Genomic DNA, 21,562 nt, shown 5'->3' with positions numbered 1-21,562 from the left:
AGGCCCTTAAGCAGTGTTCCCAAAGTCACCCACAAGAAGACCCTTGGACCCCAGGCCTTTTTCTGGTCGAGGAGCCCAGGATCAGCTCCTGTGGGGAAGCCTCGGACTCTTTTCAGGAAGTGTTTTTCGAGGATCACAAAGTCCCAGTATTTGTGATGCTCCAGGACGTGTACCGAAACATTTGGTAAAAATGGCCCCCCGAGGGTGAGCCCGTCTCGGTCCGGTTCTGCCCCCTCCAGCCCCCTCAGCCTTTCTTCAAAGCTTTCTCCTCACTGAGGCCCCACTGGGCGCTGATGTCACAATCCTGCCAGGCAATAATGCATCATTTTCCTGGGCCCTCTCTAGAGGGAAAGAGGGGGCCAAAGGAAGATGGAGAAAGAGGAAAAATGGGAGGACTAAGAATTGGTGGATCGAGGGGAAAGAACGGAGCGGGAGGAGAAAGGAAGGGGCCGGAAGGGGCGAGAGGGAGCCATGTCCATCCCAGCACCAGCTACTCGGTGGTAGCCTGCCATGCTGATCAGGGCAGACAATGCAAGAGCAGAGACAGCGTCAGAGGGAGGAGAACCCTCGGCACTGGCATCGACGGCTGAGACTGTGGAACAAGCGGGACCAAGCGCCTCCCGCCATGTCAGAGAGCACCTACGCGGGGCACAGGGCGTGGGGCACACGAGGCTTTCTTCTGAGAAAAAAGGTAAAAGGCTGCCCAGGAGACCCTCCCCGGGGCTGCCCTCAGCCAGTCCGTCGGCAAACATGTCTGCCGGGCCCCTCCTGCGGTCGGGAACAGAGCTCTCAGGCTGAGGGGCCGGGGCACGGGCGGCCAGTGGGGCAGAGAGCCGGGGGCCTGGGAGTCCAGGCCCCCGAGCCAGCTCCGGGGCCCCCTGTGAAATGGGGACGTCTCCCCTTCTGGGAGAAGGGGAGCTCCGATCTCAGGGCCTACACCAGTGACAGGCACATAGTAGGGCTTCTGGGAGAGGCCGAGGCAGTCAGGGTCACGCGGCTTGTAAGCGTCCAGTGTTTGAGGCGGTATTTGAACTCCGTTCCCCCCGACTCCAGAGCCGGTGCGCCACCCCCTGTGCCACCCCCTGCCCCACCTAGGGTTCTTAAGAAATGCCCAGGACGCGTTCCAGCTCCGGCATTCCACGCCATGTTCTCCCCTTGCCCTGACGTTCTGTCCTGTGTCCAGGCCCTCCCTGGCGGTCGTTCTCTGCCCTAGAGCCCCTCAGCCCTGGTGGTCTCTGGGCGGTGCTCAAAGGGCTGCCCGTCTTCTGGCACCCAGGAAATGGGGACGCCCCGGCTCACTCCTCGCTTGGTCCCTGCTGCTTCTGAGGGTCTGAAGGAGGGTCTCACTCAGGTCTCCAGGGACGGGCCCGGGCCGGCAACCGAGCCGGGCGAACGACGCCTTCATTCTTACTGACCCCTAACGGACACTCAGCACTGCCCTTATGGAAGGAGTTAAAAGCAGACATAACATTGCCCGCCGTCCTTAAGGGCCTAAAGAAGCCGGGTCTGCCATCAGCTCTTCCCTTCTCGGGGACACACTGGGCTTTCCAGAGGCCACCCGAGGCCCCACCTCATCCACGGCCGCCATTCTGGGCTCCTTCTGAGACTGGACTGGGAGAGACCCTCATGAGGAAGGGCTCGGCTGGGCCAGTTCAATTCAACGGTCTCTGTCTCCTTTCATTGTCTCTTATCTCTTTACCTCTCCATCTATCGTTGATATTCCAACTCTCTATATCCATCTCTCTCTCTCTCTCTCTCTCTCTCTCTCTCTCTCTCTCTCTCTCATTCTTCTGTCTCTTTCTGTCTCTCTGTGTCTCTGTTTCTTTCTCTCATTCTTCTCTGTCTCTCTGTCTGTCTCTCTGTCTCTATTTCTCTCTGTCTGTCTGTCTCTCTGTCTTTCTGTCTCTCTGCCTCTGTGTTTCTCTCTCTCTCTCTCTCTCTCTCTCTCTCTCTCTCTCTCTCTGTTTCTCTCTGTCTTTCTGTCTCTCTCTGTCTCTCTGTCTCTGTCTTTCTGTCTTTCTGCCTCTCTGTTTCTCTCTCTCTCTCTCTCTCTCTCTCTCTCTCTCTCTCTCTCTCTCTCCTGTCTCTGTCTCTGCCTGTCTCTGTCTCTGTCTGTCTGTCTCTTTCTTTCTCTCTCTCTCTCTCCATTTATATGTCTGTATTCTAAGTTCCAAACGAGGTTGCAGTTATCACCTAGACAGCTCCATCCAATGGCACCTTGAGCTCAGCATGTCCAAAATGGCCATCCATCTCCAAACTTCCTTTTGCTCTCTAGGGCAAGGCTGTGCCCCCCCGCTGCCCAGGTGCCCATCCTCAAGGTTACCGTCATCCCTGATGAGCCTTTTTCTCCTACACGGCCTGTCTCCATCACGCTGCCCTTAAGCATGATCTGTCGAGCTTTGTGGTCCCCCTCCCATCCGGCCCCTCATCCCCAAGCACACGGTCACCACTTTGACTCATGTTCCTGTGCTTTCTCACCTAATTGTTACATGGCTTCCTCCTCTGGTCCCTGATCCTTGTCCCTGTGCTTTTCATCCTCCATGCGGCTGCTAAAGGAAGCATCCTCACAGCCCAAGACTGACTCCTAGTCCCTAGTGCCTCCTGGGAAGGGACAGAATTCCTCTTGGTTTCAGACAACCACGATTATCTTTCTCAGGTGGAATTCACATTGTTCCCCTTAGAGAATGTTAGGTTCCATCCAGTCTTAGCCCCACAATCTCCTCTCTTTCAATTAGCTGGACCTCACGCCAGGATTGCCCTCTATCTTCCTCTCCATCTCCTAAAATCCCCAGCTCAGTACAGATACCATCTCCCCCGGGAAGCCTTCTCTGATTGCCTCAGTCTCTGGCCTTTCTACCTTGAAAAATGTCTTATCTGGTGGGCAGGACTGGGAGAGGTTTGGATTTCATTGGTGTGAGAGACTCCTAAGTCCGTTCTCACTTGGGGTGCATTAAAACATATTCTTTGCCCTTAAAAAGCCTGGAGGCAGAAACCTTGTCCCCCCAAGCCTTCTCTTTCCCTGGTTAAATGGTCACAGTATGAACTTAGGCAGGGTTTGGGCAGGGACCTCCCAAGGTCCTTTGCTGATCTGTATCTGAGAGCTGAGGCTTTGCCCAATCTGGAGGTCACTGGGATTTGGTAATTAACAGATCCTAGATCCCGTGGCCTGAATTTAGCCTGTCTCCTTCTGGAACCATCTGAAAACTGTGGAATTATGGACCAATGCTTTCCCCAGAGCCTAAATTTCACTGGATGTGATGAAAGTCTCTGGGAATCACAGAATGTCAAAGCCTGGCTGAACCTTAGAACACAATAAGCTGGGATGGAAAGAAACCTTTAAGTACAAATTAAAAGCAAAGAACCTAGAGTGTTAGAGTTGGGAGAGGGAAGAAATGTCAGCAGAAAGGAACTCTAAAATAGGGACTGTAGAACATGGAAACTGGGACACAAGACTAAAAGTTAGGGCCCTTTTGTTTTTTAACAATTAAGTAGAATCAAGCAAATAAAATCATGTCCCTTTGTTCTGTACCTCCACTTTCTCACTTATCTTCAAACTCTCCCCATCTAGTGACCACCTCCCTACTGTCCACAAAGATGCCCGTGTCTCCCCCTCGTCTGACCTGTCCATTCCCACAACTGTCATCCCAAATCCCTCTGCCCTTTGGCCTAAACCCCTAGAGAAACCGCTCTACCATGGATGGCTCCACTTTCTATGCTTTCACTTTTTAATCCTCTCAAAGCCACTTCTGATCTCTTCATTCAACTGCTCTCTCTCCAAAGTGACCAGTGGTCTCTTAGTTGCCAAATCTCAGTCTTGTTCCTCATTCTCCTTGACCTCCTGGCAGCCCTGGACACCGGGGATATTTTATGCTCCTGGATTTGCCCTAGATTTAGGGACATCTCCTTCTTCTGGTTCTCGTCCTACCTCTCTGCTCCATCTTTGCTGAATCTTTATTTTGGTCACCCCAGGTTATATTAGAAATAGCTTCCAAAGGCTGTGTCCTGGCCCCTTCTATCCCTCTATACTTTATTTTACTTATTTATCTACTCATTGTCATATGTTTTAGTCCCTCTCTAGTGATTCTCATTCTATCCATCCAGCCCTAACTACTTTGCTGACTAGTTTTGAGGCTCCAGCTGTCCAATAGATAGCTTAAACTGAAAGGTTGGAAGAGGAATGAAAATGGAACCGAGCTCATTGTCTTTCCCTCTCTCATCCTTTCCTATTACTGCTGAGAGTCCATCTCCTCACCGGCCACCAGGCTTCCCTCTCATTCTCTCTCTCCTCCTAGATCTGTTCTTTTCCACAGTTTCTAGATTGTACTTGATTTATTCCCCTTCTCTCCTCTGATATTGCCCCCACCCTGATTCAAGCCCCTATCACCTCGTGCTTGGACTAATTCAAGAGGATTCTAATTGTTCTCCCTCTCTCCAGTTTTTCCCTACTCCACTGAAGGAAAATCCTTGCTCAGGGTCACACAGGTAATTCAGAAAATAGAGGCTGGATTTGAACCAGGTCCTCTGCACCAATAATAATGAGAACATACAGCTAATATTTATATAGTGCTCACTGTGTACCAGGGACTGTGTTAAATGCTTTAAAATTAGTAGTTCATTTGATCCTTACAACAACCCTGAGTCCTGGATGCTCTTATTACTCCCATTTATCAGATGGGAAAACTGAAATAAAGAGGATCCCACAATTGTTGTGTCCAAAGCCAGTTGGAATTCAGGCCTTTCTGACTCCAATGCTTTAACCACTGGATTGGCCAGGAGAGTTCTAAGGAAAGAGTAACAGAAAAGATTGAGTTTGGGTAGTGGGAGAACATATACATGGAGAATGAGGGTGTATTAAAGGGAAAATTATTCACCTTTTCCAAGTTTCTTTGCTTTACTTTAAGATTGTTCTAAAGTGACAGCCAGGATCTCAATAAGCTTCAATGGCTTTAAGACAAAATGCAAATGGCTTTGTCTGGATTTTACAAGTGCCATCCCAGCCTGGTTCAGGCTTTTCTTTCTTTTTCTTTTTCTTTCTTTTTTTCTTTTTTAGTTTTTTCCCCCTCCTTTTTCTTTTCTTTTCTTTTCTTTTTTTTTTTTTTTTCCTTCAGGCTTTTCTTTCCAGATATTCACTACCCTATATTCCAGCCTAATTAGCCTACTTGCTGCTCCCTAACGTTTCTTCCATCTCCTACCTCCATGATTCCCTCAGGCTGTCTCCATGCCTAAAATGCACTCCCTCTTGCCCTTCCCTGTCTTCCAGGTTCTGCAAAAGTGGCAATTCCTGTAGCAAGCCTCCTCAATCACCCCCGGTTGTTAAAGCTCTCCCCTTCCTCAGATTATCTTGAATTCATTGATCTGAAAATGCAAATAGACTGAATTCTCCTTGAGGGCAAGAATATGTTTGATTTTGTCTTTGTATTTCGAAGGCCCAGCAGGGGGCCCACCTCCAGTTTTTAAAACACCCCAGGAGGAGGTTAGAGACAGACTGGGGGAAAAAGCCTGGGCTTGCAGTCCTCAGGCGGTCACAGCTGTAAGTTGGGGTGGGGGGTGGGTCCTCCTCCTTCGTGGGGATGTCTGGGGGCACTGAGGAGCCAGTATTGGGAATAAATAAGAGTGTGATCACTGTGAGCTTCGTCAGCTGGACACTGGAATGAGCCGTGCTTGGCTGGACCAGGCTTTGCCCCTTGACCCTTCTCTTCCCAAACCACTGCGCACCTTCCTCCAAGATGAACGAGGTTCCGAGTGAGTAGTCCTGGCTTCCTTCATCTGTGTCTTCAGCCCCCAGCCTTCTTCTCTTGCCTGAGGCTGGCCTTTCCTCCCCTGCCCCAGTTCTTGAGGACACGTCTCCCTCCCAAAGGATGGCCCCAAGATCTCCTGGATTGATCTCTAACCAGACTGGGCCTTCTGCATGTTCTGGAGAAGAGCTGGGATTTCTCACCTTGCACCTTTGCTTTTGTAGTTCTCAGCTGGGGATGCCTTCCCACCTGCCCCCCCTCCACAGACCAGGATGGCTAAGCTTGGGGTGGCTGCAAGGGCATGAGCTTTCTGGCCACAGCCATCATCCAAGCTAAAAACAGCTCTCAGTGAAGAGAAGGCTCCCTCTGAGTGAGGAGTCCTTCAGTTATTGAAGTAAATGTCTTGGGGGGGGGGCACTGTGGCCTAATGGATAGATGCTATTATTATTATCCCCCTTTTACAGATGAGGAAACTGAGGTAGGGAGAAGTGATTTAACTTACTAGTAAGAGCCCGAGACTGAATTTGAATTCAGAGCTTCCTAATGCCAGGTCTAGCACTCTGTGCACTATGGGACCACCTCGGAGCCCCCACTATGCACCCAGAACAAGAATACCCATGTCAACCTCCAGCACCTGTACACACAGTAGGCACTAAATCAGTGCTTGAACTTAACAATGTATTCTTCTTACCACAAGACTCTGAGGTAAAGTGTTTTATAAAACTCATTCTTGTACCCATTTACATTGGAGAAAAGGGAGAGATTTTAACCTGTCTCTTAACTCTAAATCTGAGGCTCTGACGTCCACATTCCACTTCTGACATTCTATGTTTCAAGTTCTAAGGGGCTTAGCACAGTGACTGGCATATATTAAGTGCTTAATAAATGCTTGCTCCCTTCCTGCTTCCTTCCTTCTCTGTTCTAAGGTCTTCCCATTTCTGACATTCTGTGTTCTCTATTCTAAACCCCTTCCCAACTAAGTTATACTCTGTTCTAAATTCTAAGGCCTTTCCCACTTCCTCCTTAACTCTGATATTCTCTGTTCTAAAGCTCTTTTCAATTCTTGATATTTTTAAACTCTATGTACTAAGGCCTTTTCCAACTTTGACATTGTCCGGTCTGTGCTCTTCAGCTCTTTCCCACCTCTGACATTCTCTCTTCTCTGTTCTAAAACCCTTCCTAACATTTTCTGATCCGTACTCTAAGACTTTTCCCAACTCTGACATTCTCCATTCTATGTTCTGAGCTCTTAATGCTGGTATTCTCTGTTGTAGGCCCTTTTCAACTTTTATATTCTCTGTTCTATGTTCCAAGGCCCCTCCAAATTGGACATTGTCTGTTCCATGTTCTGCGACCTTTCCCACGCCCGATGTTGTATGTTCTAAGGTTCTCTCAGGCTCTGACGTTCCTCGAGCCTTCCAGGAGAGCTTGCTTGGCAGCCCCGTATTTCCCTTTCCTTCCCGGCCTGGGAGGGGACGACGGGGGTCCCTGGGTGCCGCGGGGCTGCTCCAGATGCAGGGCCAGCTGGGTTGGGGCCCTCCATGAGGATCGGTTTTGGGAAATTGCAGGTCATCGATGGAGGCTCGGGGGGAAATAGTGCGAGCGGATTTCCACTGTAGCCATTGATTGGCTCTCGTGCTTTGGCAGGTCCAGGACACGGCTGGGGCTGGTCTGTGTTTGCACACGGGGTGTGTGTGTGCCTGCCTGAGGAAACCTGTCCAGTTGGTCTGGTGGGTGGAAGTGCCCCAGAGCAGGCCCGGCTTCCGGGGTTCCACACCCTCCCGCTCGGGGCCTTCCTTGCGGGGCTCAGAGCCCACTCCGGGGCCTGTGTCTCATTTTGGTGCCGCCTAAGTGTGCCCAACGATCCGCTGGGGTCATGGGGTTAGTTTTCTGAGTCAGGAAGGTGACTGCAGCAAGAACGCTGAATTTGGAGGCGGGATTCGAATCCGGACCTCAGAGTTCCAACATTGTGTGTCCTTGGGCTAGTTTTTGGCCCCGATTTCTTCATCTGTAAAAGAGTACAAATTAGCGAGCAGCTTTCTAGCACTTTGCATATAATAATATATGTTATATATATAATAGCATTCATGTCACCAGGTTGTTATATATATATCCTATATTATGTTTGTATATATTATGTGTGTGTGTATATATGTGTATACACACACACACACACATATATATATATAACAAGTTTATGACTTGAATGCTATTATTCCCATTTTGCTAGTAAGGAAACTGAGGCGCACAGTAGGATATTACTTATCTGATAAGTGTCTGAGGCAGGATTTGAACCCATAGCACCTTGATTTCAATCTCTGCGCTCTAACTCGTGTGCCAGCTAGCTGCCTCTGGGAACAAATGAACCAATAACTAATCAAAAAAGCATTTATTAGGCACCTACTATATGCCTGGCACAGTATTAAGCCCTACAAATGAAACAGGCCCTGCTCTCAAGGAACTTCGAATCTTTTCAGGAGAGACAATAGGTGTGACATGTAACTTATTTTTCTTCTTATATTATTATTATATATAATATAATATATATTATAATAGGTTTTATTCTATATAATATAATATATATCATAATATGTATTATTATATATAATATAATATATATTATAATATGTATTATTATATATAATATAATAGGTATTATAATATATAACATAATATGTATTATTATATATAATATAATATATATTATAATATGTATTATTATATATAATATAATAGGTATTATAATATATAACATAATATATATTATGTTATATATTATAATACCTATTATATTGGTTATTATATATATATATAATATATATTATTATATATAACATAATATATAAATATTGGTTATATATATTATATATATAATGGTTATTATATATATATTATTATTATATATAATATAATATATATTATAATATGTATTATTATCATATAACTAGCATATTATGTATGCTAGTTACATGTATAAATATTGCAAAAAGGATATAGAGAATTTAGAGAATTAAGACCAGGTAAGTTTGGGAGGGAGCGTGACCAACTGGTAGGATTAGAAATAAGCACAGAGTTTCTGTGTGGACTGAGCTTTGAAGGAAGTGTGTGATTCTGAGAGGGAATGGCAGGCATAGGGTACAGCTATTGCAAAAACATAGAGGAGGGAAAGGAATAAGCCTATATTAAGCTCCTACTATGTGCTAAGCACTGTGCCAAGCACTTACAAATACGATCTCGTTTCATCCTCACAACAACCCTGCTAAATTATGGAAAGCCCCAAAACTACTTAAGATAGTTTTGCCTCTATTACCCCCATTTTGCAGATGAGGAAACTGAGGCAAACAGGGGCTAACAACTTGCTTGAGGTGATACAGCTAGGAAGGGGCTGAGGCTGGCTTTGAACTCGGCTCTTCCTGATTCCAGTCTGCCGGGAACAGGGGTAGAAGCCATTGTTCTGAGGAGGAAAGAAGGTTAATTGGATGGAGAGAGTCTGTGGGATGAGGTGGGGAAGGAAGTCTGGGGCCTGATTGTGAAATGCTGATCGTACCCCGAGGCAAAGGAGCCCCGGGGGTACTGAGTGGTCAGTCTTGTCATTTATGGAATCTTGGGGGTCCCCGAGGTGGGATGGACTCCCGTGTTAGGGGGCTCTCCCGTCCTGATGCATCCGGTCCACAGCAGGAATGGTTGTTGGGATCCCCGAGAAAAGCTCCCATTTCTGCCTCTTGAAAGTTCCCAGAGTGCTCTCCCGATGGCACCCCTGTGAGGTGCCACGTACCCACTTTAGAGATGAGGTGGCCCCCTTGGGGCCATACCCCATTTCTGCTGGAACCCCTCCAGGGGCGGGGAGCTCGCTACCTTCTGAAGCAGCCCACTTTACTTTTACACAACTCTGATCTGAGGCGCTCCTGAACACCGAGCCACAATCTGCACCCTTTTGGGTCATCCCTTGGTTCTCCAGGCAGAAAAGGGGAAACATCTTTTCGGGGCCAGTCAAGGGATGCAGAATAGCCTTGGTATGGTCTACTTGTTGACAATACTGGTTCTTCAAAGCCCAGCTTCTCCTACAGGAAGTCTTCCGGGATTGTCCTAGTCCTTACAGAGGCTCTCCCTCTCTTCGCTCCCACAGCCAGCTCACAGGGTGGGTCCCGCTGGGGCAGGGACAGTCGCTCCTTTGAACACGCAGCATCCAACACGCCACCTGGCATACAGCCAGTGCTTAATGCGTGCTTATTCAATCATACTAAAAGGGAATCCATAAATGCTCTATACACTCTGCCCTATTATTTTCACAGAGAGGGAATCCCCATTCTAGGAATATCACCCATCGATGGAATCACAGATTTTAGTCTGTCCCTGCCCAACAAGTCAGTCTCATTAGAAGGCAATGATTGTTCATCCTCCAGACTGCCTTGCCTTTAAGCTGGGTACTCCGGGGCTGGGTTGGGAGCCAGCAGGTCCCTGGGGGAAGGGGTCGCCCGTCCGGTGGGCCGCCCCGGGCTGGAGCAGGGGGCAGGGACTGGTCCTTCCCTCCTGACTGGGGAGCAGCCTGGGCCCAGGAGGCAGGGGGCGGCTGCCGCTTCCTGGGGTGGGCCCTGGCCGGGGACCTTGGAGGCTCACCGCCCGAGCGCCCTCTCTTCCCTCTGGGCCGGGTGCGGAGGCAGGGGGATGTCTCAGATGACCCTCCCGGAGTCAGGAGCTGGGCTGCCCCGTCCCGCCTGCATTTAGGTGACATGGGGGCGCACAGATTTTAGAGGAATAGTCATGGGTCCCAGGGACCTCAGAGGCCACGCGTCCCTTGACCCGCTGCGCTTAGGGCTGAGGGAGAGGGAGGCAGCGCCGGGAGAAGCAGCAGCAATCCCGGCCTGGGCCTCCGAGGCGAGGCCGGCCCTCAGCTCCCCACCCGCGGAGTGGGCCCACAACGTCCGGCGGCTTCCCTCGGGGGCTGTGGAGAGGAAGCGCCGGGCAGGTCCCCGGTCCCCGCGTAAAGGCTCTCTCTCCTTACATTCCCTGCTCTCGGGAGGGGCTGGCGACCCCCGTGCCCGTCAGGGAAAGGAAGCCGAGGATGCCGGAGCTGGGCCAGGAAGGTCAGAAGGGAGGGAAGTAGAACAGCAGGAGAAACTGAGTCCCACGGGAGCCGCCGGGCTCCAGCGCAGCCTTTCCCGGAGGCCCCCCCCCCCCCCCCCCAGAGTGACGCCGACCTTTGAGCCTTTCCCCTCCCACTCCTTCCCCCCCTCCCACTTGCATCCCTCCTTCCACCCTCTCCGTCTCCTCCCCCTCCCTCCTTTCCCTCTCCCCCTCCCGCCGAGCCGCCTCCTCTCCGGCCGAGCTGGGCTGCTCCTGAGGGCCGCTCGTGATTGGCTGAGCGGATCACCTCAGCTCTCCTCCTCCGGGGGCTGAGTCATCGCTAGTCACCAGCCTGAGCAGGGCTGGCTGCGGGGCCCGCGGAGGGGGGTGTCCGACAGCCGCGGGCCCTGGGCAGCCCAACGCAACCGCTCGCAATGTTCGGCGCGGCCCGTGGGAGCCCGGAACGCTTTCCGAGAGCCGGACCCTGGGGGGCCAACCCCGGGGGGTGGGGGGAGGGGAGGAGGTGCGGGCTCTGGGCTGCGAGACCGCTCAAGGCAGGGGCCGCGCAGCCCAACTCCTCCCTTTCACAGTGGGGGAAACTGAGGCCTGGGGTGCTTGCGCAGGGTCAGAAATCGGGTGTTCTCTCCCCGTCCCGCCTAAGGGAAGGGAGCCCGAAGTCCTCTCCCGTCCCCAGCCCACTCTGGCACGTGCTGGAGGAGGAGCCGCCCCGGGAGGTCTGAGTGTCCCACGCTGCCCGTGACCCAGAGAGCTCGGAACCGGGTCCGGGCCCGGGGCTTCGGCCCGCGCACGGCCCCCGGACAGGCAGGACCACCCCCACAGACGTGTACGTGCGTGTGGGCATACGCGTGCTCTGGCCAGGTACGCGCTGTCTGCCCGTAAATGTGGACGTACGGACAGAATGGCAGAGAAGTGCTGTCTTTAGAAGTTACGCTTTGGATCGTTAAAGCGAGAATGTAAAAGCAACAAGCCCATTATACGTGCGCTCGGAGCGTTGTGTGTATTTAGATCTGATCTGCATATTCTGGCGCCCGGAGCGCTCCGCTCCTCCCACCTACATCGGGTGACTTTAGGTTCTGTGCCGAGCAAGTGTCTGATGCTGCATCTGTGTGTGTGTATAAACGTGCCCCCCGCTCTCCACGCGCGCGCGTCCTCGGGTCCCTCTGAAGCGCCGTGGGAGACGCCGGGTGACCCGCCGCTGCCCGCGAGGCTCCGGTCACGTCCGTAGGCCCGCCCCCGCGCGCCCCCCTGCCGCCCCCCCACACACCTCTGGGCTCCACCTCGGGGCGGGCGGGCGCCGGCCGCGGAATTGACCGGGCGGCCCAGACTTTGTTTGCATACAAAGAGACACCCGCGGCCGGGCGGCGGAGACCGGGGGGGACGCTCTTCCTGCTTCCCGGGACAGCTCCCCGCCGAATCTCGGGGCGCCCTGCGGCCCCCCAAGCCTCAGGTACGGCCTCGGCCTGCATCGGGCGCGGGCGGGGGAGGGGGGAGACTGCGCCAGCCCGGGATGCGCGTGGGCCTGTCAGAGAGGGGGCTGCGTGGGGCGGGGGGCGGCCGATGAGGACGTGCAGAGTGAGCTGCGGAGGGCGGAGGGAAGAGGAAGCCGAGGCTGCCGGCCCAACAGCTGGCCCGCGCCTCCGGCATCCTCCCGGGAGGCCGCAGGGGCCCCAGGGCCGGCCCGCTCCCGTGGTGCCCGCGCCCGTGGCCCGGTCCGTCCCCGTGTGGGCCCCGCGTCCGGGCCCCTCCCGTGGTCCCGGTCCGTGGTGCCCGCTCCCGTGGCGGCCCGCTCCCGTGGTGCCCCGCTCCCGTGGTGCCCCGCGCCCGTGGTGCCCGCTCCCGTGGCGGCCCGCTCCCGTGGTGCCCCGCTCCCGTGGTGCCCGAGTCCGTGGTGCCCGCTCCCGTGGTGCCCCGCTCCCGTGGTGCCCCGCTCCCGTGGTGCCCGCTCCCGTGGTGCCCGCTCCCGTGGTGCCCCGCTCCCGTGGTGCCCGAGTCCGTGGTGCCCCGCGCCCGTGGTGCCCGCTCCCGTGGTGCCCGCTCCCGTGGCGCCCGCGTCCGTGGTGCCCGCTCCCGTGGTGCCCCGCTCCCGTGGTGCCCGAGTCCGTGGTGCCCCGCTCCCGTGGTGCCCGAGTCCGTGGTGCCCCGCGCCCGTGGTGCCCGCTCCCGTGGCGCCCGAGTCCGTGGCGCCCGCTCCTCGTCCTTTGCGTCTCTGTGGGTGTCACTGACAGAAAAGAGTTGGGAGACAGAGACAGAGACAGTGAGAGACCGGACAGAGAGACAGAAACAGACCCGGCAGGGAGAGACAGAGAAGGACCCGGAGACAGACACAGGGAAGAAACAGACAAGTCGGTGAGACGGACAGAGATGGAGCCAGACAAGGCACAGAGACTTTTCTGTGTCCCCTGCGGGGGGACCTTGGTTCCCCTCACTGCGCCTTCCCTGGCCACCCCCCGCTCAGGAAGCGGGCTGCGCCGGGAGGGCAGCGCTGCCTCGGAGACCACTGTCAGGATCCTGGGGACCCCCCTCCCCCCCATCCAGTACCTCTTATTTCCTGTCCCTCTCCGAGTTTTTCCCCAGGGAAGGGAACGCACTGGGAGCCGGCCTGAGATCTGGTTTGGGGGATTTGCTTAAGCTTTCCCCGCCCTGGGGAAATGACTTTTGAAATGATTTTTCTGAGTTGATGCATTGGAAAGGAAAGAGCCTCCCCCTTCCCCTGCCCCTTCCCCTGCCTCTGCCCCTTCCCCTGTCTCCTGCCCCTTCCCCTGCTTCTGCCCCTGCCTCTGCCCCTGCCCCCCCTGCTTCCTGCCCCTTCCCCTTCCCCTGCCCCTTCCCCTGTCTCCTGCCCCTTCCCCTGCTTCTGCCCCTGCCTCTGCCCCTGCCCCCCCTGCTTCCTGCCCCTTCCCCTGCCCTCTGCCCCATGTCTCTTGCCTCCTACCCCTGCCCCCTGCCTCTTATCTTGGGTAATTAGCCTGGTTCTGTGATCTGTCCTTTCCTGGAATTGTGGCTCTCTGCGGACACAGAAAATAGCAGCAGATCGGTCCGGATTTAGGGTGCATTGGGGGGATCGATCTGCTCTGTGCCCAGACAGAATTCAGTGGAGGCTCACAGGGGGCAGCCAGGCCCTTGGTGTTTTGCCCCACCCCACCTCTGTCCAGATGGACAAACAGAAGGAGAGCCATTGTCCAGTCCCACAGCCAAGGAGAAGAGAGTGGAGTTTGCTGGGGCTTGAGGAGAGCCTGGGCTCTCCTTTGGGGAAGAGGGTGTTAAAGGCGGAACTTAATGTGCATTTAATCTGAAGCGAGGTTCCGAATGCAGACCACCCTCCTATTCTTAGCTAGACCCTGTGATTTCCCAGTGAGGAAGTGAGGTTCTCGTGGCTCTGAGGTCTCGATTCCAAGGTCCCTCCGGGTTCTAGCACTTTGGGTGCTGTTCTAGCTCAGCCTGCCCCTTTGTGACCTTCCAGTCTGAGGTTCTCGTGGCTCCGACGTCTCGGTTCCAAGGCCCCTCCTGGCTCTAGCACTTTGGGTGGCATTTGGTGGTCGCTGCCAGTTCTGGGATTCTCTGCTCTCAGTTCCATTTGGCTCCCAAATTCTGCTCTCTGAGCTGTAGCTTCTGCCTTCTAAGGCTCTTCCACAGTTTGACCTCCCCCACCCAGGCCCATCTGCTAGCTGTGCTCCAGCTTTTTCCATTTCTGGAAGGCCGTCTGTCAGTAGGCATTTATTTAGCGCCTGCTGTGTGCCAGGCGCAGGCTCTTGATTTGGCGTCCTTCCCCATGCCGGGTTCCAAGGTGCCCCCTTGCTTGGGCATTGTCCTTGGCCTGCTCTAAGGCCCTCTCAGATGAAGGGTGCTGGGTCCTGTGTTGTCACATCTCTCCTAGCACAGACATTCTGTGTTTAATACCTGGTATACAGTTAGCATTTAATAAATGTCCGTGGCCCTGACTTCCCACAGTCCCTCCTGCTCTTTGTTACAGGCTGTTCTGTCCTGAGACGCCCATTGGCATCCTTTGGGGGGAGCTAGGTGGGACAGTGGGCAGAGGGCCAGACCTGGGGTCGGGAAGGCCCGAGTTCAAATCTTCCTTCAGAGCCTTTTGAGGAATTCGCTTCAGCCTGTTTGCCTCTGTTTCCTTGTCTGTAAAAACGAGCTGGAGAAGGGAATGGCAACGCCTTCCTCTGCCAGGGAAACCCCGGCGGGCATGGGCACATCCCACGGCCTTTAGTCCGGGGGACCCACTTGGGGTTTGAGGTGGGGGGGGCACCATCCAGGCCCCAATCCTTAAGAGCAGGCAGACAGTTGAGGGGCAGTCTAGACAAGGGGCCTGCTGCTAGCCGGGCCCAGATTGGCTGCCAGGCTGACTACTGTCATGTGGCTGGGGGACATGGGGAGTCGGGGGAACCCGGGGAGGAGCCCAACAGGGGGCCTTGGGGGGTGAGGGGGAGTTGGGGGAGTCAAGGGGACCAGGGATAATGGGAGGGAGCTCAGGGGGAGTACCCTGGCAGGAATCCAAGGGGGAAGTTGGGGGGAGTTGGTGAGAATCCAGGGGGGACAGAGGGGGAACTCCAGGGGGGAGTACTCAGAGGGAAGGAGAGGTAGGGGAGCTGGGGGATCCCTGGGGGAGTCCAGGGGGGATTCAGGCAGAGTCCTTGGGAACCTAGGGGGGATGGGGGTGAACAAGGGAGAGCCAGGGGAAGCCCAAGGCAGAGGACTCTGAATGTCTGGCCTGGAGCAAATACTGGAGGCTCCTGGGAATCAGCCGCTTCTGCCTGGCTCCCCGGGGCCTTCTTGGGTCCGCTGGTCGGTCAACAGACATTTCTGAGGGTCTCGCTTGATTGGCCCTGGAAACAGGGAGGGCTTAAAAAAAAGGTTTTGCCCCCAAGGAACTTAAACCAAAAGGGGGGTGGGGCAGAAAGCACATGGTCCTGGACGGGGTTGGTGGGTAGTGGCCAATGCTCTGTGAGCCCGTGGCGGGTCTTCTTCGCAGAGAATCTGATTGGCTGGCCACGTCCTAGGCAGCTCGTTCTACAGATGGGGAAACTGAGGCAAATGGGTGAAGCCCCTTGTCCAGGGCACAGAGCTAGTGAGTGTCTGAGGCAGGGTTTGAACTCAGGAAGAGAAGTGTCGACTCCAGGCCTAGAGCTCTGCCCAGTAGCCCACCCGGCTGGCCCCAAAATAAAAGTGTGTGTGTGTACTTAGAGACACAGAGAGACGCACACACAGAGAAAGAGATAGAGACAGAGAGAGAGAAACAGAGAAACAGAAAAAGAGACACAGAGACAGAGAGAAAGAGACAGAAAAACTGAGATAAAGACAGAGAAAAAATAGAGACAGAGACACAGAGACAGAAATAGAGAAATAGAAAAAGAGAGACAGAAAGAGACAAACAGAGAGACAGAGACAGAAAGAGAGAAAACAGAGACAGAGAGAAAGAGACAGAAAAACTGAGATAAAGACAGAGAAAAAATAGAGACAGAGACACAGAGACAGAAATAGAGAAATAGAAAAAGAGAGACAGAAAGAGACAAACAGAGAGACAGAGACAGAAAGAGAGAAAACAGAGACAGAGGGAAAGAGACAGAAAAACTGAGATAAAGAGAGAGAAAAAATAGAGACAGAGACACAGAGACAGAAATAGAGAAATAGAAAAAGAGAGACAGAAAGAGACAAACAGAGAGACAGAGACAGAAAGAGAGAAAACAGAGACAGAGAGAAAGAGACAGAAAAACTGAGATAAAGACAGAGAAAAAATAGAGACAGAGACACAGAGACAGAAATAGAGAAATAGAAAAAGAGAGACAGAAAGAGACAAACAGAGAGACAGAGACAGAAAGAGAGAAAACAGAGACAGAGAGAAAGAGACAGAAAAACTGAGATAAAGACAGAGAAAAAATAGAGACAGAGACACAGAGACAGAAATAGAGAAATAGAAAAAGAGAGACAGAAAGAGACAAACAGAGAGACAGAGACAGAAAGAGAGAAAACAGAGACAGAGAGAAAGAGACAGAAAAACTGAGAGAAAGACAGAGAAAAAAGAGAGACAGAGACACAGAGACAGAAATAGAGAAATAGAAAAAGAGAGACAGAAAGAGACAGAGAGACAGAGACAGAAAGAGAGAAAACAGAGACAGAGAGAAAGAGACAGAAAAACTGAGATAAAGAGAGAGAAAAAATAGAGACAGAGACACAGAGACAGAAATAGAGAAATAGAAAAAGAGAGACAGAAAGAGACAGAGAGACAGAGACAGAAAGAGAGAAAACAGAGACAGAGAGAAAGAGACAGAAAAACTGAGATAAAGACAGAGAAAAAATAGAGACAGAGACACAGAGACAGAAATAGAGAAATAGAAAAAGAGAGACAGAAAGAGACAAACAGAGAGACAGAGACAGAAAGAGAGAAAACAGAGACAGAGAGAAAGAGACAGAAACAGAGACAGAGACACAGAGACAGAGAGAAAGAGACAGAAAAACTGAGATAAAGACAGAGAAAAAATAGAGACAGAGACACAGAGACAGAAATAGAGAAATAGAAAAAGAGAGACAGAAAGAGAGAAAACAGAGACAGAGACAGAAAGAGAGAAAACAGAGACAGAGAGAAAGAGACAGAAACAGAGACAGAGACACAGAGACAGAGGGAAAGAGACAGAAAAACTGAGATAAAGAGAGAGAAAAAATAGAGACAGAGACACAGAGACAGAAATAGAGAAATGAAAGAGACGAAGAAGAGACAGAGAGACAGAGACAGAAGAGAGAAACAGAGACAGAGAGAAGAGAGACAGAAAAACTGAGACAGGAACTGGAGAAAAACAGAGACAGAGACACAGGAGACGAAATGAGAAATGAAAAGAGGAGACAGAAAGGAGACAAACAGAGACAGAGACAGAAGAGAGAGAGAAACAGGACAGAGAGAGGACAGAAAAACTGGAGATAAGGAACAGAGAAAAGAATGAGACAGAGACACAGAGACAGAAATGAAATAGAAAAGAGACAGAAAGGAGACAAACAGAGAGACAGAGACAGAAAGAGAGAAAACAGAGACAGAGAGAAAGAGACAGAAACAGAGACAGAGACACAGAGACAGAGAGAAAGAGACAGAAAAACTGAGATAAAGACAGAGAAAAAATAGAGACAGAGACACAGAGACAGAAATAGAGAAATAGAAAAAGAGAGACAGAAAGAGACAGAGACAGAGACAGAAAGAGACACAAAGAGAGACAGAGAAAGAGACAGAAGAAACTGAGATAAAGACAGAGAAAAACGAGACGAGACACGAGAGACAGAAATAGAGAAATAGAAAAAGAGAGACAGAAAGAGACAAACAGAGAGACAGAGACAGAAAGAGAGAAAACAGAGACAGAGAGAGACAGAAAAACTGAGATAAAGACAGAGAAAAAATAGAGACAGAACTACAGAAGCAGAAATAGAGAAATAGAAAAGAGGCAAGAAAGAGACAAACAAGAGAGGGAGACCTGAGAGACAGAAAGAGAAAACAAGAGAGACAGAGAGAAAAGAGACAGAAAAACTGAGATAAGAACAGAGAAAAAAAGAGACAGAGACACAGAGACAGAAATAGAGAAATAGAAAAAGAGAGACAGAAAGAGACAAACAGAGAGACAGAGACAGAAAGAGAGAAAACAGAGACAGAGAGAAAGAGACAGAAACAGAGACAGAGACACAGAGACAGAGAGAAAGAGACAGAAAAACTGAGATAAGACAGAAAAAATAGAGACAGAGACACAGAGACAGAAATAGAGAAATAGAAAAGAGAGACGAAGGGGCAAACAGAGAGACAGAGACAAGAAAGAGAGAAAACGAGACAGAGAAAAGAGACGGAAACAGAGACAGAACCTTACAGAGACAGAGGAAAGAGACAAAAACTGAGATAAAGGAAAAATAGAGACAGAGACACAGAAGTTGAGAAATAGAGAGAAATAGAGAGAGACAGAAAAGACAGAGAGACAGAGACAGAAAGAGAGAAAACAGAGAGAGAGAGAAAGAGACAGAAAAACTGAGATAAAGACAGAGAAAAACAGAGACAGAGACACAGAACAGAAATAGAAATAGAAAAAGAGACAGAAAAGAGACAAACAGAGACAGAGACAGAAAGAGAGAGAAAACAGAGACAGAGAAAGAGAGACAGAAAAACTGAGATAAAGACAGAGAAAAATAGAGACAGAGACACAGAGACGAAATAGAAATAGAAAAAGAGACAGAAAAGAGACAAACAGAGACAGAGAGACAGAAAGAGAGAGAGAGAAAAACAAGAGACTTGAGAGAGAAAAGAAGACAGAAAAACTGAGATAAAGACAGAGAAAAAACAGAGACAGAGACACAGAGACAGAAATAGAGAAATAGAAAAAGAGAGACAGAAAGAGACAAACAGAGACAGAGACAGAGACACAGAGACAGAGAGAAAGAGACAGAAACAGAGACAGAGACACAGAGACAGAGGGAAAGAGACAGAAAAACTGAGATAAAGACAAGAGAAAAATAGAGAGACAGAAGTTACACAGACAGAAATAGAGAAATAAGAAAGAGACGAAAAGAGACAAACAGAGAGACAGAGACGAAGAGAAAACAGAGACAGAGAGAAAGAGAGACAGAAACGAGACGAGACACAGAGACAGGAGAAAGAGACAGAAAAAGAAACTGAGATAAGACGGAAAAATAGAGACAGAGACACAGAGACAGAAATAGAGAAATAGAAAAAGAGAGACAGAAAGAGACAAACAGAGAGACAGAGACAAAGAAGAGAAAACAGAGACAGAGAAGAGAGACAGAAACAGAGACGAGACACACACAGAGACAGAGGGAAAGAGACGGAAAAACTGAGATAAGGAAAAAATAGAGACAGAGACACAGAGACAGAAATAGAAATGAAAAAGAGACAGAAGAGACAGAGAGACAGAGACAGAAGAGAAAACAGAGACAGAGAGAGACAGAAGAAACTGAGATAAAGACAGAGAAAAAACAGAGACAGAGACACAGAGACAGAAATAGAGAAATAGAAAAAGAGAGACAGAAAGAGACAAACAGAGACAGAGACAGAAAGAGAGAAAACAGAGACAGAGAGAAAGAGACAGAAAAACTGAGATGAAGACAGAGAAAAATGAGAGACAGAGACTGAGACAGGGAGGCGAAATGAAAAGGGGCAGAAAGGAGACAAACAGGTGAGACAGAAGAGAGAAACAGAGACAGAGAGAGAGAGACAGAGAGCAGAGACAGAGACACAGAGACAGAGGAAGAGACAGAAAACTGAGATAAGGGAAAAAATGAGACACGAGACACAGAGACAGAAATAGAGAAATGAAGAGACAGGAAAGGAGACAGAGAGAGACAGAGACAGAAAGAGAGAAACAGAGACAGAGAAAAGAGACAGGAAAAACTGAGATAAAGACAGAGAAAAAAGAAGCAGAACCAGAGACACAGAGACAGAAATAGAAATAGAAAAAGAGACAGAAAAGAGACAAACAGAGAGAGACAGAGACAGAAAGAGAAAACAGAGACAGAGAGAGAAAAGAGACAGAAAAACTGAGATAAAGACAGAAAAAGAAATAGGGCAGAGACACAGAGATTGAAATGAAGAAATAGAAAAGAGAGACGAAAGAGACAAACAGAGACAGAGACAGAAAGAGAAAAACAGGGGCAGGAAAGAGACAGAAAAACTGAGATAAAGACAGAGAAAAAATAGAGACAGAGACACAGAGACAGAGTAGAAATAGAAGAGACAGAAGAGACAAACAGAGACAGAGACAGAAAGAGACAGAGAGAAAGAGACAGAAACAGAGACAGAGACACAGAGACAGAGAGAAAGAGACAGAAAAACTGAGATAAAGACAGAGAAAAAATAGAGACAGAGACACAGAGACAGAAATGAGGAAATGAGAAAGAGAGAGACAGAAAGAGACAAACAGAGACAGAGACAGAAAAGAGAAAACAGAGACAGAGAAAAGGGGCAGAAACAGAGACAGGGAACCACAGAGACAGAGGGAAGAGACAGAAAAACTGAAGGATAAAGAGAGAAAAATAGAGACAGAGACACAGGACAGAAATGAAATAGAAAGAGACAAGGAAAAGGAGACGGAGAGAGACAGGAGACAGAAGAGGAAAACAAGGACAGAGGAGAAGAGACAGAAAACTGAGATAGAACAGAGAAGAAAACAGAGACAGAGACACAGAGACAGAAATAGAAATAGAAAAAGAGACAGAAAGAGACAAACAGAGACAGAGACAAGAAGAGAGAAACAGAGACAGAGAGAAAGAGAGACAGAAGAAACTGAGATAAGACAGAGAAAAAAATGAGAGACAGAGACACAGAGACAGGAAATAGAAATAGAAAAGAGAACTGAAAGAGAGACAAACAGAGAGAGACAGAGACAGAAAGAGAGAAAACAGAGACAGAGAGAAAGAGACAGAAACAGAGACAGAGACACACAGAGACAGAGGAACAGAGACAGAAAAGAAGCAGGATAAAAGAGAGAGAGAAAATGGGGACATGAGACACAGAGACAGAAATGAAATGAAAGAGACAGGAAAGAGGACAAGGAGACAAGGACAGAAGAGAGAGAAAACAGGACAGAGGAGAAAGGACAGAAAACTGGGATAAAGACCAGAGAAAAAGAAACAGGACAGAGTTGCAAGGACAGAAATGAAATGAAAGAGGACGGAAAGGGACAAACAGAGACAGAGACAGAAAGAGGAGAAAACAGAGACAGAGAGAGAAGAGACAGAAAACTGAGATAGAACAGAGA

The 21,562-nt window shown here is 50.3% G+C and overlaps 1 protein-coding gene across 7 annotated transcripts in view; it reads left to right on the top strand.

Moving 5' to 3' along the window:
• Nucleotides 1-338: 338 nt before the first annotated feature.
• Nucleotides 339-21,562, top strand: part of LPIN1 (lipin 1) — a 67,292-nt gene continuing 46,068 nt past the window's right edge. For 2 of the 7 annotated variants that reach the window (XM_031949620.1, XM_031949619.1), the window contains exon 1: nt 341-691. In XM_031949620.1, coding sequence (XP_031805480.1) covers nt 530-691 — 162 coding nt within the window. In that variant the 5' untranslated portion in view covers nt 341-529. Of the gene's footprint in view, nt 692-11,518; nt 11,679-12,072; nt 12,268-21,562 lie in introns of those variants that run through there. The other 5 variants (XM_031949625.1, XM_031949622.1, XM_031949624.1 and 2 more) reach the window with 5 other exon arrangements.

This window comes from Sarcophilus harrisii, chromosome 2 (genome assembly GCF_902635505.1).
Source record: "Sarcophilus harrisii chromosome 2, mSarHar1.11, whole genome shotgun sequence".
Lineage (NCBI taxonomy): Eukaryota > Metazoa > Chordata > Mammalia > Dasyuromorphia > Dasyuridae > Sarcophilus > Sarcophilus harrisii.
The sequence above is the reverse complement of the archived record's forward strand: the minus strand, read 5'-3'. Positions and strand labels throughout refer to the sequence as shown.